The 20,788-nt window shown below is 28.6% G+C and overlaps 1 protein-coding gene across 4 annotated transcripts in view; it reads left to right on the forward strand.

The window, feature by feature from the left end:
- Positions 1–20,788, forward strand: part of LOC107445927 (rab GTPase-binding effector protein 1) — a 46,025-nt gene that overhangs the window by 11,203 nt on the left and 14,034 nt on the right. Inside the window, exons 1-10 of one of the 4 annotated variants that reach the window (XM_043042064.2) lie at positions 4,178–4,381; positions 8,039–8,239; positions 8,947–9,064; positions 10,821–10,956; positions 11,689–11,901; positions 14,097–14,232; positions 15,095–15,340; positions 16,559–16,692; positions 19,260–19,485; positions 20,477–20,601. In XM_043042064.2, coding sequence (XP_042897998.1) covers positions 4,336–4,381; positions 8,039–8,239; positions 8,947–9,064; positions 10,821–10,956; positions 11,689–11,901; positions 14,097–14,232; positions 15,095–15,340; positions 16,559–16,692; positions 19,260–19,485; positions 20,477–20,601 — 1,581 coding nt within the window. In that variant the 5' untranslated portion in view covers positions 4,178–4,335. Of the gene's footprint in view, positions 1–4,177; positions 4,382–8,038; positions 8,240–8,946; positions 9,065–10,820; positions 10,957–11,688; positions 11,902–14,096; positions 14,233–15,094; positions 15,341–16,558; positions 16,693–19,259; positions 19,486–20,476; positions 20,602–20,788 lie in introns of those variants that run through there. The other 3 variants (XM_043042065.2, XM_043042066.2, XM_043042067.2) reach the window with 3 other exon arrangements.

Raw genomic sequence — 20,788 nt, forward strand, 5'->3', positions numbered from 1 at the left:
GAGGCGGTTTCTATTTAGATAATGAATTTTTATAAAAGTTCTTAACGACAGAATAAACGTATTGCTGTTTTATATTAACTGTGTCATTTCGGAATCCATTCTTTACATAGTTGTTCATTTACTTTAGGGAACACGCGGAAAATTATATTTCTTCCTTTTGTTTTTCTATCGGAATTTTTGCAAGTTGTAATCGCGCAAACTAGCATTTCGTTAATAGTTTTAAAATTTTGCAAATTCACGGCAAAAACTGAGGAAAGTAATTGTAGAAAACAACAAATGTCTTAGAATATGTCACAAAAGGAAATGCTCCAGTATTAGTTTGAGCTAGTAAGGCCGAACGCTCTGTTCTTGAAGTAAAAGTGCAAGTTTTGCGCCGAAGTGACGTCACTAGAGAAAATTGGAGGATTGGCGCGGCGAGAGTTTCTTCAAAGGAGTGAACCAGGCCTTCTATTCTCTTTAGCCCTGTCATTGCGCAGATCTAGTACGACGTAAATAAAGTATTTCTACTATTAGCATAATACAAAAAATGTTCTAAAACATTTTCTGATTGTTGTTGGTGCATTCATTGGGAAGAAAGTCACATGCTAAGGTTGTAAACAAAAAGATCCAGTTACATGTCGTTGTTATCAGCATAAAATTAACTAAAGTTAAAAAGATATTTTTTACCTGTAAAATATTTCTTTGCCCTTTATTCATCAGTATTTCCCAGTAATATTGATTTATTATACTTCCTGAGTAATATTTTATGCTATTATTACTTTTTTGATTTCGATCATTTTTTCTAATTAAAAACTTAAAGATAAAAGCATAAAAGCAGTGTTTCTTTCATATTTAGTAATCTTATGACAGTATCTTAATACGCAACCTCTTATTCAAAAAAACACATGTTTTAAATTTAATTTATTAATCATTTTACAATTGCTAATTGCAAATAATATTGCGGTATGAATAATATTTACTTTTATAAAAAGTTATGTAAAATTTAGTTAAGTCAAGAATCATTGAATTTATAAGTACAAAACTATAAAACATTGTTACATATTTACTTTATATTATCAGGAATTATTTAGGAACTTAACCCCTTATTTTGGTTTTAAAATCTTTAAAAGTTGTAACACAGATATGAGTTACACAATGAAAACTACAAACTCAACTTCAGCGCTCAAGATATTCCTCCTATTTATGACTTCCGTGGTCGAGCAGTAGCAAGTTGGTCTCATTCTATTCACTTCCACTGGAAGGCAACATTCCCTTGACACTTAAAATAAGTAACTTCATTCAGGGCAGCTTCGTCGTTGCGCTCTGCTTTCATCGAATTGTAAAAAAAATACATCTGGATACATTTTAAATTGAATCTAAAAATAATTATAGCTATTTTACTTAAAAAGTAACTATTTCAGAAATGCCAGTTTGCTCCGCTTTGGGAAAATAGTTTTTCTAGTGGTAGAAATATTTGTGTTAATTCTTGTGTTAGTGAATTTATTAAAAGTTTTGTTGTCCACTATGACATTTAAATAATTCAGTTGTTCATATAACATGCTACTTTACATGATTTATTTCTTAGTGAGCTGTTTAAAGTATGGGCGAAATTAAGTGCAATTAATAAGTTTTAGTTCTTAATTCGCTACTACTCTAAAAAATTCTTTTCACCGAAAGAGGAGCAGTTGGCATCCTTGGTAATTATGGAGAAAATATTTTTAAATGTATGACAAATGGGGCTTGCAAGTTTTTGAATAGGGCATGAAAAAACTAAGAATTTAAAATAAAACTCGAGGAAAATTAAGTTCGAAATAAAACTTGTATCTAAAAACCACTTTTTTTTGGGTTTGTCATTTATTTCGAAACATTATGCACGATATTTATAACTATGACAGAATAGTCCATTTACTTACGTTTTTAGTCCCGATGCAGAAATTGTGAAAAGGATTGGGGTTTCAGACGGAAGCTTGTTCTATATTGACCATCTCAGCATCAGATGTTCGACTTCGCAGCAGCACATTAATCTTGCTGTCTGGCAGCATTTTCTCTGAATTAAGGACATAGTGAATTTTTCGTATAAATCGCAGCGTTGAAAATCAGTTGCTCAGCTGCACGATCCAATTAATTGTTTCACAAGGGAATTTCTCAAATTTTTCCTAGTGATTGCAGCATATATGTTATAATAAATGCACCTTAAGTTTAACGCTTCCAAAAAACTATTTTACTCAACACGATAAAGCTGTAACGTAAAAATATATATAAGATCTACTAGCAGATTATGTATTAGACTTTTTATAAAATAAAATCATGTTTTGTGAAAAATGTACTCAAAATTTTGCGAAAATAGATTTTTCGGGAAAAAAAACCTAGTGGTTGTCAGTACGTTTTGTAAAAGTTTTTTTGTCATTTAGTGTAAAACCATTTCATTTTCTCAATCGAAAATTATCGTAGAATCAGGGTCTTTCAGTCGGGACCTATTTTAGAAAAAAATGGAGGAAATGAAATGAATATTTGATCGATAAGCGACAGATGAGCTATACGCATTGAATCTGACGAACAAGAATCGGTTGTTGTTGAGAGGACAATGAAGCAATGGAAACACAATAAAGTTTTTGCCGGAGACTTTAAAACCAACGCCCGGCATTGTATGTAGATCTTAAGACATTAGATCGAGTCATAAATCTCTTCGTAAGTGGGGTCAATGATGGGTCAATCTGGTGGAAGTCATTATGAGGAATTCCTCATACACTCTCCTCTGAGAAAATGAAGTAAATGTTTGATCAAGGGACCATGAAGGTGTTTGGAGAGGTTCAGGGAATGATGCTAGTTGGCAGACAAAGGGATCAAACCAAGGACCTCAATGGTAGTAGTAACATTCTGAAACCACTATAAAAAAGGATGTATACTGCACCATAGAAAAGGATGCATACTGCACTTTATAAAGATGCCGTTTCATATTCCTCCTCCATTGAGTGAGATATCTGTCTCGTTGTCAGTCTTGAGTGTTTCACGAGACTCAGAAGCTGCGTGCCTGTGATAGAAGTTGCTATTTCAGTGCAGTTCAGGCCTTGACGTTGCTTGTGAATCGTTTTCTTTAGCGAATCAAGGTAAACTGTGAAACAAGGTGGAATAGTGCAATGCTGCTATCTGTCTAGGAATGGTATAGTTGCGTGTTCGAGTTTCCATAAACACCAATCTGGAGAAATGGTAGAGAGTAATGATTGTCAATCGCCAGGGTTCTAACCAGATTCCTCTGTGGTGGTTGTAGGATTCTCTCTCCACCATGGAAAAGGGTGTACACTCCCACCAGGATGAGTAAGGTAGGTTTATAAAGTGGCATTTCCCAGGCGTAGAGTGCGCTTGATTCAAGTCTATTGGGTGAAAATGGTTGTTTAATTAGTTTCTAAAATTTTGACAACGAAGGTAATTTAAAATCTAGTTTAGTTCAGTGCATTTCACGCCCAGAACACCCAGTCTTGCTGTATCGAGTTGCCATTTAGAAGGTAGAGTGTGCCGATCAAATAAGGAAATGTTAAAAGAAAATAGACTTGAAAGTTTGATTTGTTTCAAGCTTGGGTTTGTTTATATCACGCTCGAGTTACACTTGATTTATAACCGTCGATGAACAGACGACCCGATTTTGGGTTTGCTGGTACCAATGTTCATCTCCGTGGCCTTGCTATTTTGATATCAATCCAGAAGACAAGTGAACTCTTGGATCAAGTATTGGGAGAAATTCGCTTTCGTGGAAGACTTTTTGATGAAACTAACCGCATTTGCGTAACATAGATAGATAACTACGAAACCCTACCATAATTAGCCTAACCACAAGGGAACTTTAACACCTGATCCATCTAATCTACGATCATCTTCCTTACAAACTCACTCAAAAAACTCACCATTTATGATCTGTAGCAGTAGGAAAAATAAAACTTGGGAGAGAGAACTCCCCTTCTTCTTTTTATAAACCAACCAGTGGAAATGAGATAATACTCAGCTTTCGATTATTAATTGTAGTTTTCAATCGTAATGCTCAGATAAGTCTCCTAAAAAAATTAAAATTTCTTAATCACTATTGTGCTATGCGTAATGAATTTTAATAAGCGCCATCTATAACTGTTACAATCGTGAATAAACTGTTGAGTCACTATATAGTTAATTTTGAAAATTAGTTCTGGCAACGGTTTTTCCGTCTGCTAGTTTTGCACTTCGAAAAATTCCTGGCAACACTTTCGTTCTGCCGAAAAATGGACTTGTATCTGTTTGTTGTGTTCGGCGCATGTAATGAAAAATTCTGTCATGAGTAAAATATTTATTTTTATTTCGTCAAAGCTACTTCCTAATCCTTGACAAACAATGATGGATGCATCTGAAGTTTCCACCGCGTATGACGATGTAGATCGTGAGTAACCAGAGTTTAATTACTTTTTATTATACTTTATTATTTGTTCACCTTACGAAATTTGTCATGATTAAGATTTTCTTGTTTGCTCTGACTCTGTTTTTATAAATTTGAAAACTACTCATAAGTAATGCAACACGAGTTTTCGGAGACTTATAATGATCTTCCTTTTTGAAATGATGATGTAAATAAAGAATCAATAACTGAATATATTAAACATATTTATTATGGACATCAAGATAAAGATCTTAATTCAACTCTATGATGGCTATTTCTTATGTGATTTTTCTTTATTCGTGTCAATTGTAGCTTACACTTTCACTTATTATATAAAAAATGTTTTGAAATTCGGGTGATTGAATGTTGTGATCTTAGCTGTCTTTAATAACTTTATTTTGCCTTATTTACTTGTCTTTTATGACTTTGTTAAAGTTCGTATGCAATTATAATTTTTTGGTTTTATTTTTTGGTTTGGGATCATAAATTCAGTGTTAATTTTCATTTAATAAGTTATTGAGAATCTATCTTCTATCTTTTTTTATAAAATCCTAAAATTGTGAAAATATCATTTTGTGTAGGCATATAGTATTTAAATCACCAACAATTTTTTATTCTATTTCATATATCGTATTAAGTTCTAATAAGTTTTTAAAAGAAGGGGGTAAAAATTGTAAATAAACTGCAATTTATGAATTTAGCCACATTTATTTATGGGCCATGCAAATATGAACTTATGAAAAACCTTTAAAACTTAAAAAGTAAATCTTTGCAAATGTGCTTGATGACTTTAAGATTTGGAATTGCTTGTAACAAAATTGTTATATTAGCTATCACTAAATGTTAGTAATAACTATTATTCAAACAGAGAAGTAATAAATTAATTTTTAGCTAACTACACAAACAATTTATTTTGTCTAGTTAGCTCAGAGCTCATTCTAGGCAGAAAAAAGGGCAGGGTGCAAACGTTTATAAAAAGGGCATTATTATTCTTAAAGGGCAATAATTTCTTTCTATGAATTTTTCACGTTCTATGAAAAANTATTAACAGCACCTTACAAACTTTGGAAGAATTATTTATTATGAAATGTTCTAGACTGGTCGTTTGAAGTAGTACTTTAAATCCTAGTGGGTTGATTCACATTGGTCTTATTTTGAGTGTAAATAGGTAAGGTCCAGAGGAAAATAATACAGCTACACTGTTTGGCAATTGATTGTAAGTGCAAGTCATTGTTAAAGTTCATATATTTTTTCAATTACATGGTAGTAATTTTTGCAGCAAGAAATTAATCATTATTAAAGAAATATACAAGGAAGTCTATCCATAACAATAAGTTCGTTAAGTCCTAGCTTAATTAAAATTTATATCTTATTGCTTATATAATTTGTTTGTATCAAGAATTACTTACTGATAGACTTTTTCCATACCAATATTTTAATGCTAAAGCTTGAAAAGCAACAAACTTGAGTAAGGAAACATTGTATGACAAAATGATATGCGGCTGTTCATTAAGGAGAAGATAAAAGTTCATTGTTCAAAAATGGTAGTGTTGTGTCTGTGGTCAGTTTCATGGGTTTTCATTGTGTAAATGATGATTGGGAAGGAAGAAAGTATGCACATGTGTTTATTGGTCTTAACTTGACCATTCTATTATATTGTATCGATTGTAACGTTTTGACTGATTGTTTTCTAAAAGTTTAATTTTTAATGCCTTTAAGCTTTGAATAGTTGCATAAAATATTGGGGTACAAAGAATATTTAAAAGCAGTGGCTTAAGCAAATAAAGCAAATTGATGCTGATAAAATACATGGAAATGCTGGAAATCTGCAGCATTGTCTTCCTACCCAGATTTATCTACAGCCAAAATAGTCAGACAAAAACTGTTAATGTAAAAATTCAGCTTTGTGTAATGTGTACAGAATTTGCTAATATATTTAAAAATTCTCCATAAAATAATTACTTAAACATAATTTGAAGGAACATTGGGACTTTACATAGTAAGTCAAATAAATCCAAATATAGTGCTAAAAATTACTTTTATTTTTGTTGTTTGAGGTATTCTTTCATCTCAGTTTTATAATTTTAATTGGATGCAAGTTTAGAGATATACTAAAAAAGAGTCGCAACAATTTTAATCTGAGACGAAAAAAAAATTTGTGGATGTTGTGCGACTCCAGCTAGTCTGTTGTCTATTTCTGTTGTCGGGTGTATGAGTGTTAGAAAAATTGTGGCAATCTCATGTAGAAATAATTACATTTTTGGTTTCTTATTTTTTACAAGAACTTAATTTGTTGGTAGTCATAAATTTTTTTAAAAAACTTTTTTTCATTCATCACATTTTGGCTTTTCCTGCTAATTGACCTCTAATCACTGTAAATTTAGTTTTACCCTAGTGACAAACAAAATCCTTGAATGAATTTATTCTGGTGTCCTTTATATATGGAAATGGGGAGCTATATAAGTGAGGCCTCAAAATTAATGATGCTCTCTCGTACCAGTAAACAATGTAAAAGGATAATATGCATTTTTGTTATTTATTTTGCTATAAAGTAGCATAATTGTGAATATAATATTGTAGGCATGTATTGCAATTTTTCATTTAAATTCTCGTTAGCTTTTAATTTTTTTAAAAAATTTAAATCTTATAGTTATTTGTTAACTGACCATTAAAGATGTGCTCAAACTAGTAATATCTTTTAGTCACAGGTCTATGGAGTAGTTTCTTAGTTTTCTCTTTTTCTTAGGTTCTATCCTTACGGATTATGCGGAATCTAATAAGGTCAGGTGGGCTGTAGTGGTACTAAATCAAGCTTCTTTTAAAGAAGGCTCTAAGACCAAGCTTATAAGTTTATTTTACCGAAAATTTTGATGCATTTTGTCTATACATTAGGTTTACATAGATTACATATGAAGCATAACTTATCCATTTTGTTTGATTGTTTTTTTACTGTAATGTATTCAGAAGAACAAGTTTTGATCAATCCACTTTATCTCAGAGTGGAGTAAAGTGGTTATAGTTCTGAAATAAGTATATATTTCCTTAAAAAAATGTATGAAAATATTGTTTTAGAAAAAAATATGCTCTTAAATAATTGTTTCTTGATTATATTTCATTGCTAAATTTTTTTTTTCACATCATTAAATTAAGGAGTTAATATTGAAAATTAGGTTTCACTTTGGATACAGTATATATAGCTGAACTCTATACAATTTATCAAAAAGCAAGAAAAGAGTAATAATTTTTGATTTATTTGAAATATAAATGAGAGTGTGAAAATTAATATCTATAGTGATAATTTAAAGAGTTTTTACTATTTATAGCAGACATGTATTTTTATACAATTTAGTTATTTTAAGGGCATACAAAACTCATCCTTGAGATAGGAATCAATATAGAGTTTTATAAAAATTAAAATTTTTAAATAAATCCGTGATTTTTGAACAAATTTTGCCAAAATGTAGTGGCGACAAAATTGTCCAAACTAGTTATTAAAGTTGCAAACAATTGCTTGCTGAAAGCTTTTAATTGAGATTTTGTCTTCCCAGAGAGTTTTTAATTTTATCTGAGTCTGTAAATAAGTTCAATATTTTGAAAAAGTTATCTGTTTTATTTTCAATATTAATGTATTTTTTCTTCTTCCAAATTGTCTGTTTTTAGATATCCTTCAAGTTAGTGAATTTTCTAATTCATCAAGTTCAGACGTGAAACAGTTGCAGGAAGAGCTGAAGCGCCTGCAAACTGAACTAGATGAATGTCGTTCATTAGTGACAGTTGCTGAATGTGAGAAAGAAAATGTTGTGGAAAGTGAACAGAGGAAGCGAAAAGAGGAAGTTGCATCTTTACAACGAATAATGGAAGGTAACATTAGCTTTTATTTGTTTTTGGGTTTACATTTCCAGTCTAGTACTATTTGTATGTTTTAATATGGTGTACCATTATATTCACAACCCTTTTTATCAGTTAGTACCAAAGCGCATCGGAGCAAAGGGAGGTTGGTTAAAACTCAGTTTATTTGTCTGGTAGTTTTCCAAAATAAGCTTTTCATCTACATTCTTTGATAAACTATTACTTCAAAATTTTAATTTTTCTTCTCTGATTAGTTGGGGTTTGATTGTTTGGGGTTTGGGTTTGATATTGTTGATTGGGGTTTGATATTGTTTTTTTTTTTCTTTTCTTTTCTAAATATTAATTTATGATATTGAATGTAAGTATATTTTTGATCTCACTTTTCTACGACTATTCTAAATATATCAATATTAATATTGGTGAATATATAATGCAAAATATACACCTTCTCTAAAGTACCTAACAGTGAAAAACATCTAAAAATTGCGAAATAATTTTTTTGACTGTACTACAGACAGTATAAATATTGTGTAACTGTACAACTTCAAATACAACTTCTTTAATTCAAATCAATTATGACCATTTTTCTTTCATACCAGTGCACAAACGAAAAAAATACTATTTCAATTTGCTTTTATAATACTTTTACTGTAATAAATTATTACTATGTTAACTGTGTTGTTGCTTTTCTGATTATAACAAAACGTGTTTCATTGTAGAGAATGTTGCTGATGCAATAAGAAACACTACTAGTCGTTATGACAAAGAAATAAATCAGATTCAGAAGGAGAAAGATAGAATAGAAACAGAATTGCAAGAACTAAAGAGTAAAGAAAAGTAATAAAAATATATTCTTATTTTAAAATTTATTTAATGTCTTTTATCTCTATTATTATTATATTCTAGAACTTAACATGATATACTGAGACAAAAGCAGTTTTCCCAATTTACTTTTTTATTGTGCACTTGTAGCAATTTTGTGCACTAGATTATTTATTCCAGTATAAAGATAACTTTTCTTCATGCATTATTTTATCTCTAGTATGTTTCCATCTGTTATTAGGCATTAAATTCCTTTACAAACCAATCAATATTTAACAAAAAACTTGTTCAGTGGTACCAGTGTTTTCACTACAGCGCGAGAATCTCGCATATTTTTTTCTTTTCTCGCATTAAAAAATGATTAGCGCGAGAAATTCGCGCATTCTATAAATCAATTTCAAAATTCGCGAATTTCTCGCATTTTGGAAAAAGCTTCGAATTACGCCATTTAGAATAAAATCCGTTTCACTTTTCTTCCTGGATCTTTCATTATTTTCAACATCTGCCCCATTATCTAGCTTCCCTATTTACCAGTATTGTTCAGAACCTTTTCAAACAACAGAACACAACCACGGAACCCCTTTCAGAACACATTTCTCTGCAACCACGTGTTTACCGTAGGTAAGGTTTCTTCATGTAATACGCTCAAATTTTTTATCCACTTAGGTAAGATGGACAAATACCTTGTAAAGGCAAAATCTTCTATGATGATGCACCAAAATATTCAATGCTTTAAAAAATAGAAGACATTGAAAATGTATTATAATTAAAGAAATGATTTTTTTCTCGAGAGTTTTTGTGTTTTTTTAGTTTTTAGAAATCTCACTTAACTTTTTGAAATCTCACCCTGTTTTTGAGAAAGGGTGAGAAATTCCCACCCATTTTTTTTCTATGATGAAAACACTGGGTACTGTCATTTATTTATATTTTCATCAATGTTATCTTAATGGTTCTAATTAATAATTTATGTTGTTTCTGTTAGACAAAATCTTTTTAAATTAAACTTTTTAAAACATTATGGTTATAAACTTTTTTGAAAATCAATTCATATCTACCTGAAACTTTGAATAAAATTAATGGTGAAATTTTTGATTATAAATCATTATTTGTATTTATTTAATAATTTACAGTTTGATTAATAAATAGAAAAAAAATATTAAGGAACATGTAGGTACAAAGAATAATAATAGAGTATAGAAAAAATAATGTAATAATAGATTGACGAAATTTAAAATTTTTTATTTGTAATTGCTATTAGTGCTTTCCTACTAAAATTTAAATTTTAATTAGATGTTATGCATAAAATTTTAAATTATGATTAAAATCATGCTAACTAAAATCAGAAAAAAGATTTATAATTTGTAGAGTTTTCTCAGGGAATTTGATTTTGTCTGAAGAAGGGCCACCCTATGTAATTTTTTGCCTTAAATAGCATCTGGAACTTGAAAAAGTCAACAATTAGTTTTCTCAAGGAATTTGATTATGCCATGAGAATGGCCACCCTGTATAATTTTTTGCCTGAAGTAGCATCTGGATCTTGAAGAAGTTAACAATTAAATATTGAAATTTAGTTTTTATAAAAAATATTTTTTCTAAATAATTATTTTTTTAAAATTTTTTATTTATTTTTATTTTTTTATCTGAAAATAAAATTTTCTCTAAAACCTATGTAAGATTATTGATGTATAGTTTACTTAAACAATTTCTTTTGTTATTTTACTTGCTTTTCTTTTTTCTCCCATCCATATCCTGAAATTAATCTCCATTTTAGAATTGATATATCCAGAGAAGGAGTATTAGCTGCTGTAACAAAATCTCTAAAACGTGTTGGTAATTTAGGTAGTCCTCTGCCTTTCACTTCATCAACTGGAGAGAGTATTGAAAATTTAGAAGAAAGCATGAGGAAGGTAAATTATTATCTTTATTTTAATCACTTTACATTTCGTTTCATTTGATTAGACATTTAATTAAAAATTCATTCATTTTTTAAAAGTTGTATTGATTAATTGTTAAGATGACCACTGTTTAGATTGTATTGATTTGGGATCTAAAATGCTTATATTGTTAGAAACAAATATTATGTTGCGGGGTTGTCAATATATATGCTACTTATTTGAAATTAGCACAGTAAATTACATAGATACACATTTTTTTAAAAGTAATTGTTAGAAAAGATATTTCCATTTCACTAATTTTATGTACTTAATTAATAGCTTATATTTTTTTGAATCCAAAAATTAATTTTGCTACTTATAAAATTTGTCTGAATAAGAATCGAGCACCCCTAATGAATTACAAAAGAATTCCGATTTGTTTTTAAGTCAGTCATTGAGTAGTTCATACTAGTGCTTAACTTACAGTATAGGCTGATGATAAGTTGTAAAGGTTTTATTTCATATTATTATTTAAGTATTTGTAGCAGTATTCAATATTTGATTATCAAGGCTAATTTAGACAATGATAAATTTGAAAAAAAGGTGGTCAATTCCACACTTTCCATTATGCTTATTATATTTAATTTAATCGCATTTATCTACGATTTATGCTGGCAACACAAATGAACAACTGCAAGAAAATTTATGTGTTCTTATACTCTTTATTTAATACTAAGTATTGTCTTTTTCTCTCCCTTTTATCAGGCACAAGAAGATGCTGAAATGTTACGTTCTCTTGTCGTTCCATTGGAAGAAGAAATAAAGGCATTGAAAGACAAATTACGGTCTACTGATGAGCAGCTAAGAGTGTATGAAACTGCATTTGCAGACTTGGTGAAGGGTTTAGGCTCAGATTCATTGTCAGAAATGATAAAGGGAAAAGGTCCTGCTGAAGTTGTCGAACATTTAGATGAAAAAGTACTTGAAATAATTATATAACAGCTGTGAATTTTATCAATTTTTAAAAAAAAATAATTTAATCATGCAGAAATGAGTGACACAAATGCTATCACTAGACGTGTTACAATGTACTAACGGAAAATAAATAAATAAAATAAAGACAGATAATACATCAGTTCAGTGTAATTCCAGCCAAGTCAATGCAAATCTGATACTTGACTGAATACTTGATCCTTGAAGTCCCATAGGGTTTTGATTAACCACCTTCAAACAATTTAATTCTATTTGCAGAGGATAGAACATGCAGGTAAAATAAGTGTCCCTTGTCTTCTTACGTCTTGATAAATGTTTGCTATAGTCATTCCTGACGTGTCTGCTCACTTTGCTGCTGTATGGTATGCTTTTATTTTCCTTCATTGACTACAGATTTGACTACACAGCTGAACTTAACCAACTTAGAGTTGTTGGTATGCCTGTAGGATTCTTCGTTTCTGTTGATTGACACTAGGCAATGAAGAATTTCACTATGTTATATCCCCGTGTATACGATCTAATGCTGACCATCAGTGTCTCTTTTCACCATTGGTGTCTACCTTCTCAGTAACAGCAACAAAATGAATGTACTATCTTGCACAATGTGTTTGTGGTCATTGCCACCTATGCATTCTATATAGCTTATATTTTCTTAAATCAGCTTGATTAGTTTTCTCTATCACATTGTGTGCAATTTCATTGCGAGAGTTATTGTGCCAATCATTTCTGTATGACCCTAGTGTACATCTATGAGATGAAAGATATATGATGTTTATTTAATTTTTTTAACGGTTAATTGTTTGTAAAAGCTGTAAAAATGGTTATATTTTTTAGTCATTTTGATGCTAACCAAATACCTAACTGATAGTTTAGCTACATTAAATAATATTTAGTTATTTTATAAATTTTGTGTTAACATACATGTGCTAACTTGCACCCATGTAGGAAAATAGAATTAATAATGCATTAACACTTTTGTTATGATTAGAAACTTATCCTTTGCAACATTTGTTTTAGTAGTAATAGAGGAAGAAAGAGGGGGCTGTTTCACACATAATAGGAAACACTTTTTGTGCTCATTACTTACAGAGAAGTGAGCATTTTCTAAGGGCAACAAATTAAAATTTTCAAGTTAGCGATATTGCATTGCATTTGAACTACAGTGAAAGTTGTTTAAATTAAATAATAATTTTAAAGTAATATAAATTCAGGTCTGAGTTTTGTATGGAGACATTGACTGAATAATGTTAAATTTTAATATATAGTACTGGTATTAAGAAAACCCCCCAACAAAACTGGATTTTTCATAGTGATATTAAATGGCATGGTGAACCTCGATTATATTAAATAATTTAATTTCAGTTGTTGAATATCTATTTTGTTTACTTTTATTTTAATAAGCTTATCACTCTAGTCATGTCTTACAGAGTGGGATTTAGATATGTATTTTGGTTATCAGTATTCAAATCCTAAAATGAAACCTATTTTACACATTGTGAAAAAAAATAGATTACAGTGAAACCTCTGCTAAGCGGACATTCATGGGACCAAAAACTTTGTCCGTTTATGAGAGTTGTCCGTTTACGGGAAGGGTACCCTAATTACGAAATTTAACACCGTAAATTGTTTTTAGAATGTTCTCAAAGATGAAGAAATAATTAAATAATATCTACAAGGATACTGTAAATATCTACAAGAATATTTATTTAAACAATAAGAAATATATAAAAGAGATAAAAAAGAAGTTTCTTTATATATTCTTTTTTATATAATAAATATAAAAAAAGAATATATAAAGAAGTTTGATATAAATACAAAATTCTGGATGTAGCTACAGATAAATAAATATAATTTTCCTATTAGCATAGAAACTCACGTTAGACATATGATACCGGGGAATTAAAAATAGACATATGATACGGGAGTGTCCGCTTTGCGGAGAATGTACGTAATGGTTTATTCATAGAAGATTCCCGGGGAATTAAAAATATGTCCGTATTGAGAGGCGTCCGTTTTGCAGGAGTGTTCATAACAGGAGGTTTCACTGTATTTGAATTATAAACCTATATATTATTTGAATTAAGTTTAGTAACAGTTATTTCAGACAATGAAAGCTCAATTATGCATTCTGATTTAGTTAAAAAAAAAGTTTCTCACTTTCTTCTTTATTTTTTGTAAAGCTTACCACTCTGTGTCAAGGTTTACAAGCTGAAAAGGCATCTCGGAGTGATTTAGAGATGTATGTTGCTGTTCTCAATACTCAAAAAGCAGTTATGCAAGAAGACATGGACAAAATCAAACTAGAGCTTCAAGAGGGTAAGGAAAGAAAAATTACTAATATGTGTTGTATTGTATGCTCTTGCTAGTATTGATATTTTCTGACACTGATGCTTAACAAAATCTCTGTATTTTTAATGCAATTATTTCTAAACCATGTGTTTCATCGCTATTAATTTTTCTTAAAACAAATAGAGAAAGAGGTAAACTTACACCAACTTATTGCAACTCAAACAATTAATTTTCAAGTTATTTTATTAAAAAATAACATGGGATTTAAATTCGGTACTTTTTGGAGAGTTTTTGAAGCTCAGAACAATATAATCACCTCTCTATTTTTGTGCAATTCATTAGTTGCGCGGACTGTTTTATTTAAAAATTCTTTAGCATTGACTAACTTATTGTTGCAAGTGTTCTGAAATTAAGAGAATAAAGCTAAATAATGTCAAAAAAGCACAAATATTACTTCATTAATACTATATAAAAGTAATTGAGCAATTTATTTGACTAAATATAAAAATGTCTTTTTCATATGAATGAATTTCCTTGAATGATTGAGATTTATGAATCTGAATTTAAGAAGAATTCAAGCTACTTTTGACCAGAGGTTTCTGAAACTTTAGAGTATTATTACAATTTTATTTATCTTACATTTTATTTTGGTGCTTAGTTGTATCTGAATTCTGACATACTGTTAAATTTTTATTGTATCATAAATCCTTTATAGTGAAGTGCAACACCAATAAACAATTAAAAACACCTTTTGTCAAATCTGAGAAATATGTATGTGAAAATTTTTATCTTACTGTTCATTACTGCAGTACCATTTCATTTGTTTCCCTTGGAAATTCTGTGACTATGCTTAGAAAGTGCATGCTTTAACTTAAAAATATTTTTATAGTGTGCCAGTTATTGGAGAAAGAAAAGAAAGAGCATGTTCAGCTAAAGAGAACATGGCAAATGGCCAATGACCAGTTTTTAGAGACACAGAGGCTACAAATAATGGATATGCAGCGTATGCAGAGTGTTTTAACAGCAGAGCAAACAAGACAGATTGCTGAAGCTAAAAAGAAGGATGAGCAGAGGTTAGAGCTTGAAAGGCAACTGAAAAGAAGTGAAAAGAAAGAAAATGAAAAAGCGTCTGATGGTATGATAATTTAAATGCTTAAATTCGTTGTTTACTGAGTTGGAATGTTTTTGAAATTGGACAGTTTTAGCGATTTTAACCATACCCCAAGTCAAAAACTTGCATGAGAAACTTTCAAAAACCTGAAAGATTACAGGTGTTGGCATAAAGATTATTATTCATGTTTAAAAAGCACATTCAAGTTAGTGTTTAAGGTTCAATTTTACATACAAATTTCCTTATACAGCTACACATATTGAAAAAAAATGTCTAGAAAAAAGCATAATAAATTACATAAATACATGTTACTATTTACTTGCAAAATATCTGTTAGAAGCTACTTGTAAAATTGTTTTAAAGAATATGTGACAATAATAAAAAAAAAGTAATAATATTAATAATAATATCTATGTCATCAATTCTTTATATTAAAATACAAGGTGAGGTATTTAATTTTTAACAAAATCCTTAAATATTAAACGAAATTCCACAAAATCCTTTCTTATTTTATAGTATTAAAACTTACACCCGCCATAAATATTTATTTTTTCTTTAGACACTTCTGTTTATGAAATGATCTTATGTTATAATTAGAATTTTATGCAATTGTAAGATTTTATAATGTGTGGAGAAAAAAGAACTTGGCAAATTATTGGCAGAAAATGAAATATTTTATGAAAAATAAGAGATTATTTACACTATATAGAGATTTTACTAGTCCGTTTAAAAATTCTTTGAAAAATATGAGAGCTCTCAAAGAAAATAATCGGAAATTTTTTTTTTCTTCTGATAAAACCTATAAATTCTATTTTAATTTACTTATTGTTAATTTTATATTTATATATTTTCATATATTTCTAAGTAATGTATGTAATGTTTTAAATATACTATAAATAACATCATATATTATGTGTTTGTAATTATTATCTTAGGTTTTTGGGTTATTTTAACAATTTGAATAAGTTTTTAACTCATGTTACCTCAAAACTCCAATCTTGTATTCTTACTTGTGTACAATAAAATTTTCATATATATTAAACAAGTTTCTATTATATTTCTTTACAAATTAAGGTTAACATTTTGATTCAGTCTTTTTAATCATGTGGAATAGTTTTTACTTACAAATAGTTATCAGTGAGCTTTACTAATAGTTTGCAGTTTTTATGAAAAATTTTATAACTTTTAAGGATTATTGTAATTTTATATTCTTATAATGTGTTCTTTTGTATTGTTTTTTAGATAAAGGCAGAACGTCACCATTTTCTCGACCTTCATCTGCTAAGGCAGCAAAAAAATCCCCTTCTATTAGTCATAAAAGTTTCTTGATGAGCAATAAATCTAATGAATTGGAAATACCTGTGGCTTCATCAGCTGTTAGTAACTATAACTTTTTATTGCTGTTGTTGTAATTGTTATTAATTGTGTTGTTTTATTGCTAAAACACTTATAGTTGTTGAATTTGTTATTAATTGTAAATTTTTGTAACATGAAAAAATATTAGTTAAACTTCAGACTTTTAAAGAGTGTCATTTTAGTGTGATATAATAATGGCATTATTTGATAATTATATTTGAATGTTTAGATTCCTTTATTTTGCTGTTATCTCTTATTAGTTTGGTTCTCTATGAAATGTTGATTCAACAAATACCAATAGTTAATGTCAAAAATTATTTTACTATTAATTAATCAAACACAAGTTCTTTAAATTGACATCTTTTATAAATGATATTATCTGTCTTATTTTTTTTATGATCTATGTTACATTAAAAAAAATAGTAATTCATTATTAAAACAACGTTATATTTTAACTAAATTTATTAGCTTTTATTTTAATACATTAACCTTCATTTCTTATTTTTGAAGATATAAATTTAGGCATTAAAGTTGCATAGTGAAAATGTAAACAAATAAAAGTTTTAAAAATTGTAAAACCTCTTGTTCCTAGGTTTACTAATTTCAAAGATTCTACACAAGGTGGCCCACCCAACTAGAAAACCTGGAATTATCAGGGAATTTTTTTTTATACTGAAAAAGTCAGGGAAAAAACCTGGAAAAATCAAGGAAATTTAAAGGAAAGGGGGAATTTTTTTCTTAATTTAAATTATTTTACCATCCGTTATATCCACTTTATCTAGACAAAAATATATCGTCAAACAGTTGAAATATCATCAACTTAGCAATACTTTGCTTGCATTAAAATTCTTTCCATTATTACCCTGCTAAACTAGAATGCCATATAAAACCCTCTCATGTTGCTAAATGAATGAAGAAATCTTAGACCTCTTTGAAGACTAGTCAGTTTAGGAAAGGCAAAAATTGTGGTGGAGGTGGAAGAAGGGGTTAGGATATTTGCTTCTGTTCGTAAAAAAGTTTTTATTTTTTAATTTTTTTTTATTTTCTAGTCCTTGGGTTGAATTCATTTACAGTTCAAGTTTGTTCCGATGCCTTAGGGGTATTTTTTTCTTTTAACAAAATTATTCAAAATGTTTTAGTACTGAAAACTTTTGTACTCCCAATAATTTTTTTTTCTCAGCAAAGTCAACCAATCACTCATTTTCTTGAATCGCTAACAGCAAAATCGTTACAATTGTTGCATTGATGCTAATTTTCTGGATTTCATTTTAACTTTTTATCACATATTTTATTTTTTAAAGGGTTCTTTTATGAACCAATTAGATGTTAACATTAAATTTTACTGTTTTGTTGGTAAACACCAACATTAGATTTTTGATTCGAAAGTTCGTAAATGTTGCTTACATTCCACAGATAATATTTTCAAAACTGTTACTCCTTTTATCCTAAAAAGCTGGCAAAAACCAAGGAATGTATGGAAACCATGTTAAATGATGTATAAACTTAGAATATAAAATTAATTTATTTGTATTTGTTTATTAGAAAAAAGGAAAACAAGACTTTGTTTTTTTGTTCTGCACAGTATAGGTTTCAAGTTGGGCAACCTGATGATCAAAATTTTAAACTTAACATTTAGTGAACAATCATTATCATTTGCAAGGTAAAAAAAATTGAAGATTTAGAAATAATGACTTTTAACCTATAAATATCAGTTTTAAACAAGCTATAGGCTGTTAAATGAAGGGTCACATCATTTGAAATTTTTAACCTTAGTTAGTGAATCTCTAACAGAATAAAGTTTCTTTTTCAAAAAAATCACACAAATAATAAAAAATGGAAAAATAATAATAATTAAAATTAACTGTAACAAAATAGGTTACCTTGCACAAATTTGTAGAAGCATTTCACATTTTGATTTACTAAAATGCATAAAATTCATAAACTTTTTTGATATTTTATGTGGGACATCAAAATGCATAATTGTGATGTGCCACTAGGATTTTACTTTTTGTTTAAAGCAAGATTTAGATTTTAATAATATGAAATATTTTTATTGTAAATTAATAATTAATTATTTTTACGTCAGATACCACTGTTTTTTCTCTCATTACATTTGTTTTTATTTATTTCCAACTCTTATTTCGCTTTTTCTTTATAAAATGAATAGAAACCATCTTCCTTTTGAGTAATGAAAATATATTAAATAGTACTTATCCAAGGTTTTTTTGGGTAACTCTGTATTTGCTATTTGGAAGATTTTGTGCAAAAACTACTTAGCACTTTAAAAAAATTTTTATTCATTAAAATCAATATATTCTACAAGCTAAATATAGTATTTTCTCCACTTCTATTCAAGATAATAAATTAAAAAAATAAATTTGAATATAATACTGTATAATATTAACACTTTTCTTGTACACACCTAAACTTTATGAGAAAACAAAACACGCCGACCTGGAAATTGTAAGATTTTTACTGGAAAACCAGGGAAATTTGAAACCCAATTTGAGTGGCCATCCTGCTACAGTATTTTGTATTTATTATGTGTATTTTTTATGCTCATGAATTTTTATTGTTCTATTTTTAGAGAGCTAGGAGTATTCCTGAATACCTGAATTTGGCAGAAAAAGAAGTGTTCTCTGAGAAGCGTTCTATGTCAAGTTCAGCTATAAATGGTCTAACAAAAACTTCATCTCAAAATAACTCCTCTTTAGCTCCCTTAAATTCCTTACCTATTACAGAAGCTCAAACAACTCCAACTACACCTAAAAAACTTCCTAGTCTAACCCAAGATCAACTAAAAGCTTTATCCGGTAGTTATTAATTAAGAATGCATTTTGATTTTTTTTAAAACTACACTGCAATCCTTTTATTTAACATATTTTTTTTTAACCATTAACATTTAACTAATCTTTCTGTTACGCAGCTTGGCTTTTTTTTAAAAAATATTTTGTAATCTGTTCATTGTATGTATATATTGCTGATACCTGACTTTTCCATTTTTATAAGTTGCTTCTTTGTTATTTTTAAGTTCATAAAAAAAAATTCTTTGTCAGATATTATTGCCTATTATTTCATCGTACAAATATATATATCTTGCAATTCTCAATCATTGGAATTCAATGTGTAAAACCACTATCACTTTTCAATCTGCAATGTATTATAAAGCTTTTTAAGATTGACAAGGATTTTGTAATTTTTTTTCATTAAAAAGCTTTTATCATTTAAAAACTAAATATAATATTTTACAAAACTACACATTATATCATAATTTTTTTTTTAATAATTCGTAACGAAGTAGATTAAAAAAGTTATAATAATATTGAACTGAATTTTTTCATTTTTTTTAAGCTAACATGTTTTAATGTTATTTATATGTCTTAAGATATACGTCTTTTCTAATTCTAATTTAAATGAACTCTCCATTTATTATTTTTATTTATTGCGATAAATGCAACCTTTTTTATAAGTGACAATATATTATAAATACTGAATTAAATTTCTTAAAACATAGTTTTTTAAAATTTTTAGTTAACAAAAGTTTATCAACTAATAAGTCTTTTACCTTTGTTTGTTTTTTGTTATTTTAAAATTATTAAAAACTCACTAATTAATGTGAAAATTTCCTCACTGCAATATATATATTTTTTAAGCATATGTAGCTAAATATTTTCCTTTTTTGAACAAAGACATGTTTCTCTAAATGTTTGAATTGGTTTTTAGCCAAACGCTTCATTCATGTATTACTTTAAAAAAAAAAATCAGCTTTGTTTATTTCTCAATCAATATACTTTTGTTTTTCAGATCTTACACCTGAGCTTGAAGTGAGGAAAACTTTACTAGATAGTGCTAGGGCAGAGTTAGAAAGCTTTTCACTTGTGGGAAAGCGACTTGTAACTGAATCTGAATGGCAGCTACTGGAAGAAGAGGTAAATTTTTCCTTATACAAGCTTATAGCTTTTGATACTATACCAGATTAGTTACATAACTTCAAAACAGGAAATTCCGGGGTTGGATTGGTTCGACCCAATCGGTATAAAAAAAAATTCATTTGAAAAAATGCATATATATCTTAAAAATTAAGTATTTTTCAAAAAAAATTTTTTTTTACTAATA

The sequence above is a fragment of the Parasteatoda tepidariorum genome, chromosome 3 (assembly GCF_043381705.1).
Source record: "Parasteatoda tepidariorum isolate YZ-2023 chromosome 3, CAS_Ptep_4.0, whole genome shotgun sequence".
In the NCBI taxonomy this organism is placed as follows: Eukaryota; Metazoa; Arthropoda; class Arachnida; order Araneae; family Theridiidae; genus Parasteatoda; species Parasteatoda tepidariorum.